The sequence below is a fragment of the Hemicordylus capensis genome, chromosome 2 (genome assembly GCF_027244095.1).
Source record: "Hemicordylus capensis ecotype Gifberg chromosome 2, rHemCap1.1.pri, whole genome shotgun sequence".
Lineage (NCBI taxonomy): Eukaryota > Metazoa > Chordata > Lepidosauria > Squamata > Cordylidae > Hemicordylus > Hemicordylus capensis.
The window spans coordinates 311,317,966-311,340,010 of NC_069658.1; the positions used below are offsets into that span (position 1 = coordinate 311,317,966).

General features: G+C 43.1%; 2 protein-coding genes across 9 annotated transcripts in view; both read left to right on the top strand.

Annotated features, from left to right (window-relative positions):
• PTPDC1 (protein tyrosine phosphatase domain containing 1) overlaps positions 1-9,813 on the top strand; it is a 47,724-nt gene extending 37,911 nt beyond the window's left edge. For 6 of the 7 annotated variants that reach the window (XM_053297328.1, XM_053297331.1, XM_053297329.1 and 3 more), the window contains 3 exons: positions 1,685-1,870; positions 3,888-3,998; positions 8,999-9,813. In XM_053297328.1, the coding sequence (XP_053153303.1) occupies positions 1,685-1,870; positions 3,888-3,998; positions 8,999-9,109 (408 nt within the window). In that variant the 3' untranslated portion in view covers positions 9,110-9,813. The remainder of the gene's footprint in view (positions 1-1,684; positions 1,871-3,887; positions 3,999-8,998) is intronic. The other variant, XM_053297330.1, reaches the window with a different exon arrangement.
• Positions 9,814-14,820: 5,007 nt separating this feature from the next.
• On the top strand, positions 14,821-21,695 carry LOC128345431 (tripartite motif-containing protein 54-like). 2 transcript variants are annotated; one of them, XM_053297334.1, is made up of 4 exons: positions 14,821-15,309; positions 16,111-16,269; positions 17,928-18,098; positions 20,935-21,695. In XM_053297334.1, exons 1-4 carry the CDS (start codon positions 15,136-15,138, stop codon positions 21,583-21,585), a joined length of 1,155 nt encoding a protein of 384 aa, XP_053153309.1. In that variant the 5' UTR covers positions 14,821-15,135; the 3' UTR covers positions 21,586-21,695. The 2 variants fall into 2 exon arrangements, with proteins under 2 accessions (XP_053153309.1, XP_053153310.1); XM_053297335.1 differs by lacking the exon at positions 17,928-18,098.
• The last annotated feature ends 350 nt before the right edge of the window (positions 21,696-22,045 follow it).

The window sequence follows — 22,045 nt, forward strand, 5'->3', positions numbered from 1 at the left end:
TCACCCACCTCCCCTTCTTATCTTGTGCTTAATATCCACTCGGAGGAAGAGTTCTGGGCAACTCAAAAACTTGCTCACACCTTTGTGAAATGTTAGTCTCGCAAGTATTGCCATATTGTTCTTATGATTTGTTAATAAAACCTGGAAATGACATGCAGGAGTTGTTCTTACATAAACATCTATATATTTAATTCTCCTGGATGAGCCTTGGAATGTGCGTCCTGGCACCCAGCTGATTGGCTGGGCGGCGGAGGCACCTGATTGACTGAAGCGCAGCCAGGAGAATTGGGTGCTGCAGCAGGAGGCCTGGCCGCGGAGGCGGCGGGCCCAGCCCCAGCGGCAGCAATCAGCTGGGCTCGGCACTCGGCCCGGCCGGAGACTGGGGCAGAAGGTGGGGAGAGGTAGCCGGCCCCAAAGAGCGCACAGATGCTCTGTGCGGGCTTGGCTAGTAATGTATGAAATAGCTCTATAGGCTGGAATCAAGCTTGTGGTCCTTGAAAACAGATTAGTGCTCCTCTTGCAGGCTTCCTTGTAGGAAAATGAAGTGAGTGCCTCATTAAAATGGTGTGTGCTTCCTTGCAGTGGTTCTTCTCCACAGTGCCTGAGTAGGCATTGTGAGAGAGACTGGATCTGCTCCTAATCAAAACCTGCAGCAGATCTGCTGGCTGAAAAGCAGCACCGTTTCAAGCAGTGGGCTGGAGTCATTTTTTCCTTCTCCTCCCCAGTCGGATGCCAGTTATGTTCCTGCTGCTTTGTGTGGGCACAAATGGCAAACCCATAAAGAGCAGCATAAGAATGTTATGAAAGGAGAAACAATTTGCCTCTGCTTCTCCTGGAAATTATAGTAACTGTAACTGGATGCTTAAAACACACCTTCAAACCAAAATGGACAAGCAAGAGCACAAGACTTTATGCGCTGAAACATCATCTCTGGCTGTACAAATCCAATGCCATCGAAGGTCAGAACTTCATAGTATGAGGCAAACACAGGGTCCCCAACTCTATTTGCCTCACAATAACCCCAAGGCAGGGCCAGGGGATAATTGGTGGATGGAAGGGAATTAACCCTTCCTGCACCTGCACGTTCCCAGAGCTAGGTTGAAATAGTGGCAAGGTTGGGACGCTGAGACTGACCAAGGGGCCACTGCCCAACCGCATGCCCACTTTTCATGGAGCAGCCAAAAGGTTAGAGGCTGTGTGACAGAATTTTCAGCTCTGTCTCTCCTCCCTTTTTCTACTGAGAGAGTGTCCTGAGGACCCTTAAGATGGAACTGGCATTGCAAATGCATCACAGGCCATTTTAAATCTCTTTGTTTCCCAAGTGGGCTCAGAGAACAGGAATGTTTACTTGGTTGGGGGGAATAGTCTGCAGGGGCATTTGTAGAAAAGAATTGGTGGGTATGGAAAGTACCTCTTATGAGGCGAATGCAGAATTCCCTACCTGTGTTTGCTTCCTAAACCCCATACAGAGGTGAGGCAAATAATCAGTGGTGAGATGGAATGCTTAATCCTTCCTGCACCTTCTGATTATCCCCAACAAATGCCCCCTGCCTGCATCCTCATTCTCTTGACACACGTGGCTTTGAGAACACACTTTTTGCCAGGCTAACATAGTTTTGCCACATAATTATTCAAAGCAAAGTTAGTTTACAGAAGGTTGACTTGTGCTTTTACTTTTTGTTAGAAAGAGCTGAATTCTCAAAATGGAACCTGGGATAAGATATGCACTGAGAGAGATCCTTTTATCCTCAGTAGTTTGATGTGGTCCTGGATAGAGCAACTTAAAGAACCTCTTCTAACCAAAGATGATATTGATGTGATAGCAAAAAATAGCACAGACTCACTGGAAGCACTCAGATTACTAGATAAGGTAAGTAGTGTATACATTTACTTTATCCTGCTTTCATATATGATTTATTGTGCTTGTGTGCATCAATCCAGGATTTGTGCATACAATAATTGTCTGTCTATCTATCTATCTCTAAAAATGAGGTGCTCTCCCCCTCCCCCCAATATTTACGACTTGACAATTCAATTGAGCACAATCCCCTCAATCATTTGACCTAAAAAGGAAAGGATTGAAGAATGGTAGGGATTGGGTGTATGCTACATTGTATGTACATTTGCAGGCAACATTTCATGCTTACTTTCGGTGAGTCCTCTTGTCTCGTGGTAGCTGGATCCTTCCCTAAATTCCATATACCCTCCTTCATATGACCCTACCGTGGGCCCTTTGTGTATTTTCTCCCAATACAAGGGCTGCTATTCCCCCCACCTTTATTCTAGCATTGTCCTTCACAACATTTTCTTTATAATGCAAGTCTGACTTATCAGATTCATATCTAAAAGCCTTTACAATTAGATAGACTAATGCTTGTTCACTTAGTTTTAGTTTTTTATAGCCTGTCTTTGTTAGATGTGTACCTGGCAAGCAGCAGTGGGGCAACATTTAGGAGTTACTTCCTGTTTTAATAAATTTTGTTTCCTGTTTATGCTACCTTGATGCAATAAGCCCATTTGCTGATGAATGGATGAAACTTAATTATAGTCAGCAACCAGGAGTTAAAAGTCAAAATCAGAACAACAGAGCTGGGTGAAAAAGAAAAGAAAAAGTCATAACATGCATACAGGAATCTCAGTTATTAATTTGCCAGCTAACTCCTGTCTCAACATATATGCTGCGGCACAAAATCTTGCGGCCCCAGCTGTGATTGGTGCATGCTAGTCAGCCAGAAGGAAAGAAACATAACTCTCATCCAATCTACATGGCATATTCTTTATAAGTGGTTCATTCACAGTAATGAAAATTTCTCTGTAAGATAGACAGTAGAAAATAACGTGTGTAATAGACTCTGTGTTACCCGTATCACACAGACGTAACCAGTTACTGAGGGGTCTGCCTTCCAAAACAGCGGACGGCAAAGCCTTAAACCACGCTAGTGAAAAAGCTCACCTTTGATTTAAGGTAGTCAGATTTGTAAGAGATGCAGCCGGCTGGGGGTAGTTTGAAAAACGACCTGAAATGCTGCTGGAGGCAATAAGACTTAAATCGGATTGCTTCTCCATATCTGCTATGCGTGTCTCAGTGGAAGTAGAAACTGAGGTGAAAGTCCATATCTCCCCAGTTTATCATAGAGGCCCTTACACCAATTAAAGTAGAACTCATCTTTCAGTTCTGGGGGGTCAAGACCTTGATGGCAAAATTTAAAATTTAAGCCAGTAACTTAATGTGTGAAGCCACCTCTGGGCCTCAACTCTGGTTAAACCCACCTCCAAGTGTTGGATGCATTTGAGACACATCTAGGCACCTGAAATATTGCACAAAGAAATCTGGATAGCACTACTTCCATGGGTCTATAATTGCAGATGGAACAGTTCTGCACCCCATATAGCAATTGTGCAAATACTTTGGACTGGTATACCTTGACAGCCGCTGGAATGAAGTGACCCCTCTAGAATGACACATTTTTAGTATGGCAAATATGTAACACAGCTGTTGCATAACTACCTGCACTGCTGCAGGGCTCTAATACAAGCAGCAATGATGCTGCACAAGAGGGCAGTACTGGAACTACCAACCTCTTGTGCGATCAGATGTCGCATTTTATTCCATTGGGAATAAGGGAAGAAGTGCACATCTTGCAATCACGCAATAGGTTATTAGTTCTGGTACTGCCCTCCTGTGCAGCAGCATCACCACAAGTGTTCGAGCCCTGCAGCGGCACAGGTGGTCCTGCAATGCCCATGTTATGCTGTGGGACATGTAAGCCACTGACCCGAGCAGACTTAAGCAAGTTTAACTCTTTGTGGGATTGTGGCCAAAATGTCTTTTTTCTGGATCTTTTGAAAACATGAATTTCCTAATAATTTATGTTTTGCCTCGTCAGGAAAAGTATCACACTATTTTGTGTATTTTAAGTTGCGTGGTGAATTTGCAGACAATACCAGAATATGTTGAGAAGCTTCTTCTTGAACGTGCCATTAAAGCATTCACAAAGGCAAGTAGCGTGGGACATTGTGATCATTTTTAATGGGTAATTCAACTGCTGAAACTCGGCCTAGTACATTAACCATACTTATCCTGGTAGTAAGGATTTTAGACTGACATTTTATGCAAGAATGCGTAAAACATTTAATTTAAAATGAACGTTTGGGTCTCTCTATTTTTCGTAAAATCCTTCTAGCCAGGATCCTTCTAGGAGTGAGTCTGAGAATCATGTACTCCCTCCCCGCAGCCTCTCCCTGGAGTAACCTTCCCTCCATTTAACTAATTAAGGGATATATCTACAATGACATTAATCACAGATAAGATAATCTAGGTTTCATAATTAACCAGTGTTTGAAGCTGGTTTCAAATCCTGGTTAACTAAGGAACCTAGTGAGCCTTAACACTGGTTTAAAAGATTTGCCTTGCTGTCTGTGCACTTGCCATACTAAAGGAGAATGGGGCTAGCGTGATTTAAGGCTTTCTCAGGCCTGTCTTAAAGCCCGGAGAGCTACTGCCAGTCAGTGCAGTCAATATTAATATAGATGGACCAGTGATAGAACTCAAAAAGGGCATTCACACGACTGGGCTAGCAGGCTGGAACCTTCCTTCCCCCCAGACGTTTGCCTCACGAATCCACACAATCCATGCTTCTTCTGGCAGCATGGATCAGTGGAGGCTGGGAAAACCAGTCCCGGCCTCCAGGAATCCCCAAATGCACCACACGAGCAGCCCTAGAGCACCCGACTCTTGTGTATGTGCGGGCTGCACGCATTCTGAGCATACACATGACCAGGGTTAAAAGTTGGATTACCTGCGAGGGCAGGGCCAGGGTCGAGCTTGATGCACAGCCTCAGTATAAGGCAGCTTCATAAGCTCAGCGCCTTGAGGATATCTGAACTAGTCTAGAGCAGTAATTCCCAACCTTTCTCTTCCTGAGGAACACTTACATTAAAAAAAAGAAAATGGGGGTGCTCTGCCCCCACAACAGAGACACATATTGGGGCGGTTCTCAAGCACAGGCAAAACTGGGCTAATGAAGCCTAGCCTTGTTTTGCTGGTGTGTGTGAACCCCGGGGAGCAGCGTGGCTCCCAGCGGCAGCATGGTAGCAGACTCGCTTATGGAGCCCACCGCTTAGCCGGCTTAGTGAGGGCGCCCAGAAACCAGGCTAATTGAGTGTGTGTTGGTGCCAGGCAGCTCTGCACAATACCTACACACAAGTAGCCTCCCAGCCAGTACTGGGAAGATCCCTATAATGCACTGCACTCTCACACGGTGCATTATAGAAGTTCCAGGGACTGGGAAGATTTATCCCAGCCCCCAGTCCTCCATGTGGCCAGCAGTAGCTGGCTGCATGGTCTGCTGCCCAGCAACAAAAAGGGAGATTGTCTGTGGGGGAGGTAAGCCTTTCAAGGCTTCCTCCCCTCAGCCCTTTGAGTCCTTTCTCCTGATCGTGAGGAAGGGATCATTTTTTGCTGCTGCAGCCAAGCCACCAGGCAATTTATTTTTGCTTCCTTCCTCCTCCAGCCCAGTAGCATGTGTTGCTGCTGGGCACAAATAGTGCAGGACACCTCCCTGCCCCGCCCCCCCCCCACACACAATAGCAAGCAATTAGCAGTGTACTATCCTGTCAGTGTGCTAGGCTTACTTTTAAGTTGAGGAGAGGAGAGCTGGTCTTGTGGTAGCAAGCATGACTTTTAGCTAAGCAGGGTCTGCCCTGGTTGCATCTGAATGGGAGACTTGATAAGAAGCTGCTCTGGGAAGAGCAGAAGGTTTCAATCCCTCCCTGGCTTCTCCAAGATAGGGTTGAGAGAGATTCCTACCTGCAACCTTGGAGAAGCCACTGCCAATCTGTGAAGACAATACTGAGCTAGATAGACCAATGGTCTGACTCAGTATATAGCAGTTTCCTATGTTCCTAAGTTTAAACTCTCCACGTTTGGAGCTGACTTGCCCCATAAATGTACCAGGGAGAATGTATCCCTCCTGCTTAATTATTTATTATTTATTTTATTTTATTAAATTTCTATACCACCTTATATAGAATCTCTAGGCAGTGTACAAATTAAAACATAATATAAAATATAGAACATTTAAAATTCACAAAAAAGATAAAAATCACAATAGATAAAAACACATTCAAATTAAAATTTCAGTTAAAAGCCTGGGAAAATGGGTACGTCTTCAGGGTCCTCCTAAAAACAAAAAGAGAAGGAGATGCTCTTATTTAAGCAGGGAGCACATTCCAAAGCTCTGGGGCAGACTGAAGGCCCAGTCCAGAGTTGGCACCAAACAAGTTGGCAGCAACCATAACCGGATCTCTCCAAATGATCCTAATAGGAGACAAGGTTCACGACAGGAAAGGCACTCTCTTAAGTACCCTGGACCTAAGCCATTAAGGGCTTTATAGGTAACTAGTATTTTTAAGCCCGTTATGATAACGGGCGCTAGCTTTCTATCCCGTCTTTTCTGTCTCTCTCTCTCTCTTTCTGTCTCTTTTTTCCCCCCTTGTCCCCTCTCTCTTTTTGTTTTTGTTGTTGTTGTTGTCTCTGTTTTTGTTCTTCCTTATTTTGCTTATACTTTTTGGGGTGTGTGTGGATGAATAACGGCCAAAATGGCCCATGAGAAGGTGGCCGCCCCCGCCTATCGCCCTCCCGCGCACCCAGCTGCCGGAGCCCACCTTACCCGCTCCAGCCCGAAGGAGAAGAGAGGAACTCGGGAACAGAGCTACTCTCTGTGTTAAGCTGCTGCCCATACTGTCGCAATGGACGCAATAGGCGTCCTTTGCATCCATAGCGGCAGTTTGAGCAGTGACTTAGCACAGAGAGGAGCTCTGCTCGTGAGCTCCTCTCTTTTCCCTCGGGCTGGAGCGGGTAAGGTGGTCTTCGGCAGCTGGGTGGGTGGGAGGGCGATAGGCGGGGGCGGCGACCTTCTCATGGGCCATTTTGGCCCTTAATCTTTTTTTGGGGGGAGCAGGGAAGGTGATTTTGGGCAGCTGGGAGGGCGGGTGAGCAGGCGGGGGCGACGGCTGTGAGCGGGCGGGGGCCTCGTTGGCGGCTTCGCCGCCACCTCGCCCAGCTTCCCTGTCCCCCGTCTCGGTCTTCCCCCGCCGCCATTGCCCTCACCTTTTTCAGGGCGGCCGCTTCTGGCTGCCTCGGCCTCCTCTCGCCGTGCCGCAGCTCATGGCCGAGGCGGCGGCTCTGCCGCCGCCTCAGCCACTTTCCCCCGCCACCACACACCGGCTAATGGCCGCCCGTGGCTGTGGGACACTGGTGTCTGCAGTCCTGTGTCCCTTGGGCTCTTCTGGGCCTGCGCTTCGCGCAGGCCCAGAACAGCCCAGGGAGGCAGGGATGCAGATCCCCAACGTTCCAAAGCCACGGCCACTCACTTAGCCTTTTATTATATAGGATAACCAGCACCTTGGTTTTTCCCCGGAAGCATATCGGTAGCCAGTGCAGTTCTTTCAAAACTGGTGTTATGTGGTCTCTTCATGTTGTCCCAGAGACCAATCTGGCTGCCGCATTCTGTACCAATTGTAGTTTCTGAACTATGTTCAAAGACAGCCCCACGTAGAGTGCATTACAGTAGTAAAGCCTAGAGGGTACCAGCATATGTACCACTGTCTTAAAGTCATTTGTCTCCAGAAATGGATGCATCTGGTGTATCAGCCGAAGCTGATACACTCCTGCCATGGCCTCAACCTGAGAAACCAGGGAGAGTTGGGGATCCAAGAGCACTCCCAGACTACCAACCTGATCTTTTAGGGGGAGTGTAACCCCATCCAGAACAGGCAGATCTAAACCATCTCTCGGATCCGGAACCCTTACAGACAGTACCTCTGTCTTGTTTGGATTCAACTTCAGCCCGTTATCCCTCATCCAGCCCAATATTGCCTCCAGGCAGGCATTGTAGGGTGGTGGTGTCATGCCATTTCCTGATGAAGTTGGCATGGAGAAATAGATCTGAGTGTCCTCAGCATATTTATAGTATCCCAGTTGACTTATGAAGCAAATCAACTCCAAAAGCAAGGGATCTAAAGTCCCTGTTTTTGGAGCTGACTCAGTGAGTCAGAGTGGCACACTAGGCAGTGTCATGCATAAACTAGTGTGCTATGGCACATCAGTTGGGAAACGTTAGTCTAGAGAGTATGATGCTTGGTCACTGGTGATGGCACTTACTAGTGTTTGTTTTCATGTTTTCCTTACAGTAGAGTGTAGAGTTTACAGAAGGGCTCCCTGGGGTGGGCCTCAATTCTTTGCTCTGGTAGAGCTTGACAGGACACTGCATTAATGACATACAGCCCTTGAGTGTTGGTTCTGTGAGGCTGGTTGACAGAAGGTCAGCCTTGGTTTAGAATATACATCAAGGCATGCCCTTTGAAGCTGATACCCAGGATGTCATTGCTGTTGGAGGATGTGCATGTGCCTCCACATGTACACATGCCTGAGTAAATGCTCACTTGCATCCATTTTGTTGGCCAGTTAACACACAGATGGCAAATCATTGAATCAAGGCAGATACTTCTTATTTTTGCACATCTTAGAGCTCATTCAGTGTAGGTTTACGCATATAGAATAACTGTTTCATTTAAAGTTTCCAGTGTGCTCAGGAACAAATTGTTTTTATCTGGGCATCAGGAAAAAATTATAAATAATAATCCTCTTAAAATTGCTTCATCAGAACATAGGATACTGAAGAGTAATTTGAAGAGAGGGAACTCTTATTCACAATAGCTTTGAACAGATAATTCAGAAGCAATATTTTAAATTGTACTCCTACTACTCAGTTTTTTAAAATATGTCTATTTTAGTTCAAACCTTGAGGTGATAAATTGTAGAAATTATTTAAATATATGTAAAAACAGGCAATCTGAATTTTTGTAATAACAAATCTATGCATTTGTCATTAGTCATCTTGTATTTTAAATTAGTCACTATTGTATTTTGATAAAGCCTAATATTTGATTTAATGTTATAATTTTAAGAAGGTAATTTTGAGTTTGCTTTTGGCAGATGAATTCCGATTCTGAAAGTGGAGCATATGTTTACAACACTCTAAAGAATGTTTTCAAACAGATACTGGAACACCAAAGACAAAACTCTTGCGAAGGAACAGTCTTTTGATGTTTTCACCTCTAAGCTGTAGTTCTCTGCAGCCCTCCAAACCTATCTTCATTTACCTACAATTATATTTCGCATCCTTGGTATGTGTTAACTAAATTTCCAGTTAATGTTGGTTATTAAATAACTGCCCTTTATTTTGTTTGCATATGTATATAAGCTGATCTTTTTAATGAGTTGCCACTTTGTGTTCATACTTCAACATTTTGTATTTGTCTGTTGTAAAATAAGAATGTATTTATTTATTTAGTTTTCTTATAAATAAGCTATGTTTTTTGACATTGAACTATTGCCATATATTTGGTGCCATGTTATACAATGGTTTATTCAGTTAAATATTTGTGTATTAACATTTTAAGTATACACAATGATGTTTACATCAATGGTATTACATTTTACTTTGTTATGAGTAAACATTGACTTATATTAATGTTTGTTGTACATCTGTATGGCTTTTCCTTGGTAATAATAAAATAACTTATTGTAATGCCAAAACAAACTTTTAGGAAACAAACATAATTTACAGTGCAAAGAGTGTCAATCAACAGTTCATATATGTTCTTGTTAGAAAACTGGAATTTTTGACTTTTTAAACACTGTAAATTTATAACTTTCCCATTTGTTGGGGAAACTGAAATGTGAGACTTCTAGTTTAATGTCTCAGAAATCAGAACAGAAATAAAAAGAAGCATTTAATATTTTCAAGACTTCTTGTTTCCTACTCAGATTATTTGGAGAGATGTGCTGCCTTGGGATTTTTCAAAGATTTAGGGCTGAAATCCTTTGGTTGAATCCTGCCTTAAATAGCCCCTCGTTGTTAAGGCAGGATTCAACACAACAAAATGTTCCATGCTTAAGCAGCCATTCTGACTTTTGATTGCTGCTTCTCCAAGTGCTGTGCTGTGACAAGCTACTTTCAGCTTTTCCTAGATAACTGCTTGAAACTATCTCCATAAGAGTTCAGAACTGCCACTTGCTCAGTTTTGTACTGGAATGTATACAAAAGGCATTACTAAAGAAGTTAATGCTGCCCTCTAGAACTGGCCTGGTTTTCATGCTGTCGTCTTCTGTCTCATGACATCTGGCCTTTGGTGCTAACCATGTGACCCATATAACTGTGCCTTCCAAGGGGCAGGACTGATGCCAGGGCCCTTGGCAATGACTTGGAGACCCCCCTGGCCAGACATGTATCCACGAAGATTCTGGCTCCATTCAGAATGCAGTGATGTCTGAGACCACTGTGGGGCTTTGAAAGCCATAAGGGGGAATAGTATGGTTTTCTCACTTGAAGACCACCCAGTTCCTTTTTCTCTGCCTATAACACAATTACTGCCCCATTTTCAAAAGTGGTGCAATAATTGTGTTACAGGCAGAGAAAATGAAACTGGGTGGTCTTCAAGGGAAAGAAGTCCCATGAAGACATGTTCCGTGTCCCTTCAACTACAGTAGTTCCATTGCACATAGATATACACAAATCTGGATAAATGGATATGAACACATCCATGTTTTTTAAAAGGACCTAGATATTGCTGGGGCTGCAGGTGGCAGTGAGTGTATGTTACTTATCACTAGTGATGTTCCAGATCTTATTCACTAGGACCCATGATAGCCATGCACATATCTATTACAACAGTACTAGCTGTTCTGTCATAGGATAGTTTCAGTTTTTCTTGGATAACTTCTTGTTGGTTATGTGATAAAAAGCTGAAAAATCAATTATACCAGAGCCCATAGGCAGAGCAGAACAAGAGAGTGTGCCACCCATTCTTTTAAATATTGAAAATGTTGCTTTCCAAATGTCTGAAAAGCTATACTCTTTAAGCAGCCTGAGAATATGTCTGATCATTTTGATTTGGGTTCCTAGTTCTCCCTAGAGGTCTTCAAGCCTTTCTGAAAGTTGGGGATTAGAGACGCCTTCAGAAGAGATGGATCCATACTTAGTAATCATACAGAAACACCAAACAAATTTAATTGTTCTTGACTTCAAGTGTGGCAGGTTGGGGGAGGAAGACGATGATGGCAAACATGAACACATTACTCTGACACCTTTATGAAGAATCCATCAAGACATGTCTTTCTGCTTGTGGTCCATGAAAAGAATGTATTTTGCAGATGGCCAAAATATTTATGTGCACATGGAAGAGATAATTTTGTTTCTTTTGAATGAAAACCTGAAAATTGTGTTAAGATGCTTGCCAAATATATTATGCATTCATTATACACATATACTTGCTTAATCCATGATTTTACCTACACACCCCCTATTAGCTTCTCAGTGTGAGCTGTAAAAAGCAAGTGGCATGGTATCCTCCTTTATGCACTTGCACTGCTTATTGGCTTCCTTCCACTCCCCCACCCCACCTTTTATTGTAAGTACAAATCCTACGGCTAGGCATTCTTCTTCATCTCTGTGCAGTTACACCGAAAAGACTGTACCTGGAAGTTTTCTACAACCGACTTCTAGCCTGCATCTCTGGAATGGAGCGGGTGCATTCACATATTCAGCAGATTTACCCTGAAGTCCCTGTGAACTATAGGGGAGCGCTTCACACATTATTTGGATTTTTCACTGGGGTGTGCACGGAACTGGCTGGCCTGGTTTGGTTCGAGTCTGGAGTGGACTTGAACCAGACCGGCCAAGTTTGATCCGGCCCCCATTGATGCCCCCCCCCGGTCTGGACCGGGGGGGAGGTTCTGAATTTTTTTTTTAATTGTTTAAAAATATTTTAAATACCTGTAGCCCCTTGGGGGGGCTACTTGTAGGCCATGGGGGGCATTGTCCGTGAAGGTTCCCCCTCCCCCCGCTGGCTTCTCAAATGACCAGCGCAGCTGGGTAAGTTGAGTATTTTTGGCCCTTGTGGGCCTTCGTAAAGGTGCCCAGTGGCCATTTTGGCCACTGCCTCGCATGTGTACGTGGCCTCAGCGAGGCCTGGCATGGCCTCTGGCCTCGCAGAGGTTATTTGTGCATGTGTGGTGGCCATTTTGGAAAAAGCAAAAGGGTGCACCTTTCGGCCCCTGAAAGGGCCGAAAATACTCAACTTACCCAGCCGCGGCGGTGATTTGAGAGGCCAGTGGGGGAAGGAGGACCTTTGTGGACTCCCCTTCCCGCGGCCTACAGGAAGCCCCCCCCCCCCCCCCGCAGGGGCTACAGGTATTAAGAATATATTTTTAAATTTTTTAAAAAATAAATAAATTGTGGACCTTTCCGGAGGTTCGGTTCCAATCCTGAACCTTCGGACCAGTCTACACATCTCTATTTTTCACTGCTCATTAGAGTGCAACCCAATTTATATTCGGTGTTTTTAAAAAATCCACTTTTTGCATCGGGGTGTTTTTTTTTTGATAGCGTTGAGTTCTCAGTGAAGCCTTGCAGAAAATTCACAGTAAAGCCTGATGTGTGGAGAACTCCCTGCTGAGAGCAATTTAAGAACATTAGTGTTAGAGTTAGGAGGGGTTAGCTTGTTTATCTCAGCTCCACCTGCAGCAGAAGTGCATAAGTAAGAAGTGCACTGCTAATTAATATTGTCGGGAGACATGAAGTTAAAGTTCTAAGTATAGTTTATTTAGGAAATACATCAGAGAGAGAATGAAACCTGAGACTCAGTGTAACAAAGGGGAATCAGGGCAGAGAGAGTGCGGTGTGCTGCCTGGAGTAACCCAGGGTGGCTCATGTTGTTTGGAGAGCCGGGAGCCCAGGATAGTCTTCTACCCGGCTTTTTACTAAGGTAGAATGAACCTTAGATTGCCTTGGCAGGCAATTGCTGCTGGGTATAAGGCTTCCCCGGCCCACTGCCATCTTGGGCAGTGAGCTGGGACCAGGGGGGATGGCTGCGCCAAGCCACAGTTCTAACAAGAGTAGCCACTGTGTTGCTGGCACAGGGCACCCTGGGATGTGGGAGGACTTCCTCCTCTGATCACAGCTTTGACCTCAGCCACGCTGCCACTCGTGTGGGCACGCAATGCAGTGAAGTCCCAGACGGCTGCCAGGGAAGGCAGGTGAGCTCCTGCCGTCCCTGCAGCCCTTCCAAGCGATGGCTGGAGGTCATGTGCATGGCCTCACTACCTCTCGATTTCCTAATGCCCCTAGTGGTCAATGAGGTTGCTAGTGCTAAGAGTCGATGCCTTCAGGAACTGCATCTCCAACATTTAGAAAGCACAGTCTCTGCCTGCAAAGGGGCAGGCCGAGTGCCAAAATCACACCTCTGCACAGGCTTCTACCCTTCCTGGTACTCTGTGGTGCTAAAGTGGTATGGCACCTTGAGGCCTATTCTCAGCTTCCATCGAGTCAGCAATGTTCCCTCCCCAAAGAAGTTCTATATGGATTCACTATCCATCATAACTCCCCTGTTGAGTGAAGGAGGTTGGCTTGCTTCAATGTATTTGGAAGATATGTATTTTCATATTTATTTCAGTTTGCCCACCGTACAGGTAATAGCTCTGCTTTCAATCTGATCTGAGATGTACCAATATAGTTTCATTCTGTTTCGACTGTCTTTGGTACCTTGAGGTATTTACCACATGCAGGGTGGTTATCACTGATCATTTATTTATGTGATTTATATACCGCCCTTCCAAAAATGGCTCAGGGCGGTCGATCATGACATCTCTGTAAATAAGGATTACTGTCTTCCCCCATATTTTAAAAAGGCACTGAAGACACATTCACCCAGGCTTTTAATTAGAGTTATAGTTTTAAAAATTTTAATACTGGGTTTTAAATGTTTTTGATGTTTTAAATTATTTTGTTAATTGAGTTGGTGTTTTAAATGATTTTAATTGTAAACTGCCCAGAGACACAGGTTTTGGGCGGTATACAAATATTTTAAATAAATAAATAAAATAATAAATATAGATGACTAGCTTCTAACATCTCCATCAAGAAATACTTTTAGCATCCATTTAGAGCTCTCCCTTAGCTCCCCCGCCCCTTGTTTCTGTCAAAGAAATTAGTACTTCATCTGTCTTGTTTAAAAGCAGTGCACTGGAAATTGTAATGACTGACTTCACCCACCTTTATTGTGGGCTGCATTGTCGTCCTGTGCTTGAGAGCCGATGCCTTCTTTGGAAGATCAAGCCTACAGAGGATTTGTTTTGTAGAAGGCCACAGCACGCACCTCCAAGTATTTCAGCTTGCTAGTCTCACATCAGTGTGGCTACCCATAGACCAAAATGAACTAAAACAGGTTGCTTACCTGTAACTGACTTCAGGTGATCATGTATAGTCACACAATTTGCTTTCCTTCCCACTATTAGCAACCCTCTTCTCTTTCTGATAGCAGTTGGTCTCGGGGAGATGAAGACCAATTCCTTGGCTAAAGCTCTAAAGTTTCTGAAGTTGCTCTGTGCAAGCACATATCTCATCAGCATGACTGCAGAGATGGCCCCTTGTACAACAGTGATTTATACAATGTCTGTATAAATCAATCGCCTAGAGCCTTTGGAGTCAGGTACTATATACATTAAATAAATAAAATAAAAATTATGTAACTAAATAGTGTTGTTGTTTTTTTAAAGGATTCTGAGTTAGATCCTAAAAGGCTCTTGCACAAACAGAAGGCACTTCCTTTAGCTCATGTAAGAGGTGAGGGCAATTTCTGATGATCCGATCCCCCTTCTCTCTGCAGTCCTCTCTGTGTCTCCATAGCACCCTGTTCCAGAGGGACTGTTGGGGGTGGATTTTTGGTGAGTGCAACTTGGGGACTGCTATGCCGAGGAAGGAGCAAGGAAGTTCACTTTTGTGAACTCCCTACTCCTCACACTCCTCACAATCGAACTCACCCAGCCTGTTATTAATTTACAAAATATATCCTGGTTGCATTTGGGCATCGATGTCATAGAAATGGATAGTTTTTGGTGCAGAATTCACAGGATCTTTTGTGAGGATTACAGGAAGACTGTTGGTTTCTGTTGCTATGGAGCTGCTGTGACAAACCGCTTGGATGCATTCAGTGCCATTCTAGAACCTTAATTGTGGATGCTGCTGGAAGAGGAAGAGTGGTGTTCTTAGTCCTTTGGAGTGCTGCCAAGTCATGGAGGCTTTGGCTCAGGTCCTTTCATGTCCAGTCTGTTTGGAGCTGTTCACTCCCCCAGTGCTGGTCCTATCCTGTGCTCACAATTTCTGCAAGAAATGCCTGGAAAAGATTCTTATTCGCCAGAATTGTAGTCATGTCAATGGACAGTTCTGCTGCCCTATGTGCAGAAAAGTAAGTAGAGGTGGGGTGTGTGTGTGTGTGTGTGTGTGTTTTAAAGCTACATTTATAATGCTTTCCTCTTCATGGCCTGATTAATCCTGTTCAAATGTTGCTCAGACAAAAAGCCCCAGAAACTCATTTTTATACAACTAAGTGGGCAATTATGCCAAGCAATTTATATTTGGAAAGTGTACCTGAGAGCACAAACAACATCAAGCAGTCCAGAAAAAATAAGCATGGACATGTTGACATCCCTCTAGCCTCTAAGAAGATTTGAATACTGTCTGACAGGTTTTAGGACAAGACACAGGTGTGTCTGTGTACACTGTGTAACTTGCACATTGTGCATGTGGGTTTTCCACTGCATGAACACATTATTAACATTTTGTAATTTCAATTTAATGATGCAGGACAGGATAGCCCTTGCTTATTCATAAAAACAAGACCTGACTTTTCCATACAGTGCATTTGACTAGGCTTATAGAAATGACCCTATCACAAGAACCCACTATGTTGCTTCTGCTAAAAAGCAAATTGTTATATTCCTCAGGCAGCAGTTTCATAGCTGCTGTGTAAAAAGGGCAAATGCTTCTTAGAATCTGCCACCCTTGAAGACATGTATTCAAAAGAAATTGCTATCAGTATTTTCTTTCAGTTTATGGCTATTAATCTCTACTGATAAAAGTTATCTTGGTACAGAACAGTTAATAGAAATTATCTTACCTGGGTACAAAACAATGATTTACCATTCCTACATTAAACCTTAGAAGCCAAGTGTTACAAATGCATCTAATGAATTAATCCTACTTTCAGATTATACACTTGAGGGGAAGAGGAATCACTGGATTGCCAAGGAATATTCTGGTGGAGAGTATCCTGGAAAAATTTAAGCATGAACTTGAAAGCCTGCAAGCCAAAGAACAAAACCAATTGTCTCAAATATGTCAAGAGCATGGGGAAAGTATGAATTTGGTATAACTCTCCATACATTTTTCTAATTATTAGCACACTAATTCAGTTGCATGGTATTATAAGATTACAATTTATGTTTGTCTACATTCTCAGCTCCCTCTCCCCACCCTAATATATTGAACATAATTTTGACAATTGTAGTTTGATTCACTAGGCTAGTTAGAAAAATGATGCCCAAAGCATTGGGATGCTCTGTCTTGAGCAGCAGCATCTTAACCCTGGTGGCTTGCCACACTGGGTGGCAATGCAATGATCTGAATGTTCCTAGTTCCAATTCCAGCAGCTTCTGTTGCTGTACGGCACGTTTTTATTCACAACTGCCATGGCTCACCACATCAGATGAGAAGCATTCTGTACCTAGAGGCATGGCTTTGAATCCTTAGCACCAGAACAGCCTCTTTACCCCACTAACTTAAACAGCTTTAAAAAGGGACTCAACAAATTATAAACGATGAGGTTTTTCACACAACCTCATGGGGGGGGGGCACACAGGCTGAGGGGCAGGCAGAAGCTTGCCTTCCTTCCTCAGTAGCCCAGCAGCTGCTGTCCTCCCCTCTTCCACACCACACGCCCACATAAGCAGTGGTGAGGCCAGCGGCGGAGGGAGACGCTGGGGGTGGGAGGACCTCGCGACTGGTGCTTCTAACACACAGCCTCACTCACACTAGCCTGGGTTAGGCTACGCGTGTGAATACATAGCCTTTATCAGTGGCTACTAATCATAATGGTGATATGCTACCTCCAGATGCCCCTGAATACCAGTTGCTAGGAGAGGGACATTGCCTTCATCTCCTGCTAGAGGCATCTGGTTGACCACTGGGAAGCATGATGGTATAAAAATGTGTTAAATACAGAAATAAATGCAGCACTGGCTAGGCCTTGGTTTGATTCAGTAGAATTCTTAGAATCAAGATAGAATCCCTCAAGTAAGTTGTTCTGTTGTGAATCTATCGCAGTGGCTATGGTGAATGTATGCTCCACTTTTGCACATGTGACTAGAAGATGGTTGCCCAAGTATCATGGGATACTGCAACTATTGATAAATCTGTGACATCTCTAGGGACAAATGACAACTCCTCATCACTAGATCCACACAACCTTGTAACCTTCTTCTAAGCCTTTAAAAAAAATTGTTTATAGGCTGAGGGCCTTTTATTAGTCTACTATCCCAGTACAATAGGCTCCTCCAGCCATTTTCAGGAATCAGCACAAAATAAGTCCACACAACCCTTCAGTTCTCCCACACAGATCAGAAGGCTGTAGGGAAGTTGAGTTCCACTGATGTCATAAGCCCCTCTGCCAATGGGAGAGCATTTTTGCTCTGCCAGGGAAATGGGAATCTTTAAACAGAGTTTTTAAACAATACACATAGGTTGTAAAAAAAAATTGTAGCGCTACTGAATGGTGAGCTGCTTAATGGGTTAATACTACTAATATGTTATCTGAGATTTGGGAGACATCCCGATTTTTAAAAAAGCAGTGAATAACTAACTTCCTGTATCCTCATCCATATATTATGTGAAGTTGGAATAGCTTGCTATGGGCACTAAGTTAATGAGAATCTTGTGGTTTTTATTAGTTGTCTTAAAAGGCCCTTAGCTGACAGAGCCAAAAGCCTTCAGACATGACTTGCCCTGCATTGCATTCTTCTCACCCAGGTGTGTTTGACTGATGATAAACCAATTTGTGCCATCTGCAAACTCTTTGGAGACCATGAACCCCACAATATAGCAAAAATATCTGAGGTTTATGCAGAGAGGAAAAAACGATTCATCAAAGATTTAGACTGGGTGTTCCAGCAATCTGAACGTGCTGAACAAGCTAGGAAGGTACAGTACACTTAGTTTTCTTCACCTCAAATGTATTTTAAAAACACCAAACCCCTTTTATTTTGATGCTAAGCAATCATTCTGTCCATCCTTGAAGACCAAGGATTCCATTGCTTTTGTGTCTTACCTTTGAGAAACAAGTCTTGTACTCTTAGACAGAGTATGCTACTTTCCCCAAAAGCTGCAGTTTTGATGCTTCTGAAATGTTCCTCTTCAGAGTCACCAGCAAACAAACAGATTTTAGTATGCCAGGGGAGACCATTTACAACTTGAGAAGAACAGACTAAAGCATGAACAGAGATGTCTAAAGATTGTACAGCTCACATCCACAGTCTTTTCTCTTCACAATCTCCAGTGACCTGGGGAGAGAGACTATTACATCATCTTAACTCTGCAGTACGGATATAACTTCCGCTGCTTCATCTCCTCCTGACTCAAGTGAAGAGTTTGGCTGTATCCTCTAGCTTCCCTCTGTGGTTACAATAAATCTATTGTCAATATTTCTTCCTTTCTTAAGCTAGGAAGTGCTTATGCTCTATATATTCAGAGCAGTACAGAACAAGGGAAAAGGAGGATTAAAGTCCTCCTCATACACACAAATGAAAGTGGAATAGTATACTGTAGGTTTTACTGGAACTCCTATTCAGAGTGCTTATACCCTTTGCATTTTCAGTTATGAACAGACTTGGAGGAAAGGAACATTGGACTTACCATGAAGGATTCTGTTCCCTGTGACTGGAGCTCCTCAGTATGGGTTGTGTACTGAGCCGGCTCGAGACAGGTCAGAAACTCTTTGAGGCTAGTTCCTGCCACCAGAGGGCACCAATCCCCAGTTCTGGGACTGCAGCGCAGAGCAGCACTTGCAGAATGAGAGAATAGACTAGAAAGGCAAAAAGAACTTCAAGAAGTTGTAAACTGCCCAGAGATGCAAGTTTGGGGCGGTATAAAAATATGATAGATAGATAGATAGATAGATAGATAGATAGATAGATAGATAGATAGATAGATAGAGAAAGAACAATTAGAGACAAACAGGTGGAGAAGACACAGCAAGGACGCTCCTGACATTGTTGAGCCCTGGAAGCTGACTCCACTCCCAAATGCAAACAACTCTCCAACATATGTGCACAGTATATATACATATAAATCCACCCAAGTGCTGGAGCTAGGACACTGACAGCATCAACTCTCAGCTGCAATGTCTCAGTGCAAAATGCGGCAGCTAGGTTTTTATCTGGAGCTGCCCGGTGGGAGCACATCACACCCATTTTGAAAGAGCTGCACTGGCTACCAGTTTGTTTCCGGGTCCAATTCAAGGTGCTGGAGTTGACCTTTAAAGTCCTTAACGGTTTGGGCCCGGGATACCTGAGGGACCGCCTGCTCCCAAGGGTTGCTGCCCGCTTGACGAGGTCATCTGAGGGGGCTCTGCTCAGGGTGCCGACAATGAGGGAGGCTCGGTTGTTGTGCACGCGGGACAGGGCCTTCTCTGTTGCTGCCCCCAGACACTGGTATGCTCTCCCAGTGGTTATTTGCTCCTCAGTCTCCATCACAGCTTTTAGAAAGAGTGCAAAATCTTGGCTTTTTGCCCAGACTTTTATTTGATTGTCTCTGCTGCTGCTCTTTGTACTCTGTATTGCTTTTATGCCTTTGTTTTAAATTTTTAATCAGATTTGTTTTATATTTTTAGCTTAATATTTTAATTGTGTCTTTTTTTACAATCTTGTTTTTAAATTTTGCTGTAAACCACCTTGGGATTGTTTTAATGAAAGGCGGTATATAAATTTAACAATAAATAAAATGAAATAAATAGTGACCCCCGGGGGGGGGGTAGGGTCATGAATAAAAGTGCTGGACTCCTCCCCCCTTTGTTCTTCCAGTGTTAGTCTCCATTTTGTCTTTCCAGAGATGGCTGTTTGTTTTGATCTCTCTCTTCAGCCATGAGCTACAACTGAAATTAAGCTGCAGGTTTTTTCACATTTGTATCCTTTTCTTTAAATAAATCCTTGTAGTTCTTCAATGATAAAGAACTGTTTCAAGACCTCTTGCTTTGCTGCTTTCTCACTAAACTGATTTTGCTATTTTGCTTTGCTATTTAGGGACTGAACTGCCATTCTTCCCCTACAAAGGGTTATGGGCCCAGAAGCCAGTAAATAAAAGAGAAAAGCCTAGAGTGTTAAACGGGGGGGGGGGGGGAGCAAAAAAGGAAAAAAGGCAATAACAAATTGCAGAAGGTTTTTGCAGATATTGGGCTACATCCAGACTAGTAACTCATGACTAAGCAACACTGAAATCAATTAGATGTGAGCATGACTAACTTAAGCCCCGTTAAGGAATTTAGACATGATTAACTTTGTCTGGATATTTGGCAACTTCCACGCAGGATGTTTTTCCCTTTTCATCAAGATTTCATGACTGCAATATTTTCAGCCCTCGTATATCAAACCCATGAATACAGCAACCACATGGGCAGAATATATAAAGCCACAATTTAAAGTGGGCGTAACTTACAGGGTACCAATTCTGTATCCCTCTGAGCTATTTCATGATCATTTATGTAAAGAACAGAGTGCTGTCTTTTCAGTGGGCAGTACTGGAGCATGCCAACTGAAAAGTCTTAGTTCTCATAGTCTTACATAAAAGAGACTAGTATTGTATTTTAAATATGTGGCAAAGGGATGCCTTTATCACATAGCTATTAGCTGGTGACCAGAGTTGTTGACCAGCTTTGGTTAGCAAAGTTGAAACTTTAGAAGAAATACTAAAAATTTCCTTTAAAAAAATTGTTCAAAATAGTATTCTGTATATTACTAAGAAATTATGTGTTTCATTTCAACAGGAAATAGAAAAGATTATCAATGAACTTACATATACCATTGCTGATGTCAAGGTTATGATTGATGCCGTTGGGGCTAGCTTACTGAAAGGGATCAGATGGAGAATGACTGAACTAAAAACAAAATTAGGCAAAGAATATTCTACAAAAGTAGAAAAGCTGCAACTAGCAGCAAATGACTTTCAAATTCCCAGACACCTCTATCACCAAATGAAAACTCTTTTGGAACAGCATTCAAATCCAGTGCACTTCCTTCAAGAGGACAAAATGCTCAGAAGTAAGATAGATAAACTTATAGAAGGAAATTCCTTACAGCAAGACACAAAAGAATATCAAATTTCAGTTGGGCAATATTTTAAAGACTTGATAAGAGGCATCCATATAACCAATTATATCTCCTCTAATTCAGATGAAATACTTGCAAATTTCAATGAACTGTCTGAAGTGTTCAGTCCAGAATGTCCTGCATTTTCTTTTTCTGGTGAAGTTCCTAATGAATCTTTCTGCCAAAAAGTACTGGACTTTTTCCAGAAATCAAATGAAATGAAGCAAATTCACACTCAAAAAGTATCTTATCGTCATGACAACAATGTATCAAGTGAGATGAACACCTTTCTTGAAACAGAACCATTACCAAGACAATCCTCAGTGTAATTAAAGTTTGAGAAACTACAATTTGCAAGTACAATGTTTTGTTTTTTAAGGAAATGTCCTCATTACAGGTTTTCATTGCTAACTATCAAATAAAATATTTATAAATGAAACTATGTGGTGTGGCACTTGACACATATCATACTGTGCCTTGTTAATTATCATTCCAGAAGCTACAAAACATTATTTGAAAGGCAGGAGTAAAGAAAGGAACACAACAGATAACAATAGCACAGGGAAAGTTACTTGAGACACTTAAGAGGATTCTGCACTGTTTGCATATTAGATATAGGACAATAAAAATAATTATATTATTTATATACTGCTTTTCAACAAAAATATTCTCAAAGAAGCTTACATAGAAAAAGAATAAGAAAATGGTTCCCTGTCCCCAAAGGCTTCAGTTAGGCAAGGGCGGAACTATAATAGGGCAAGGGGAGACAGTTGTCTGGGGGCCCACTGC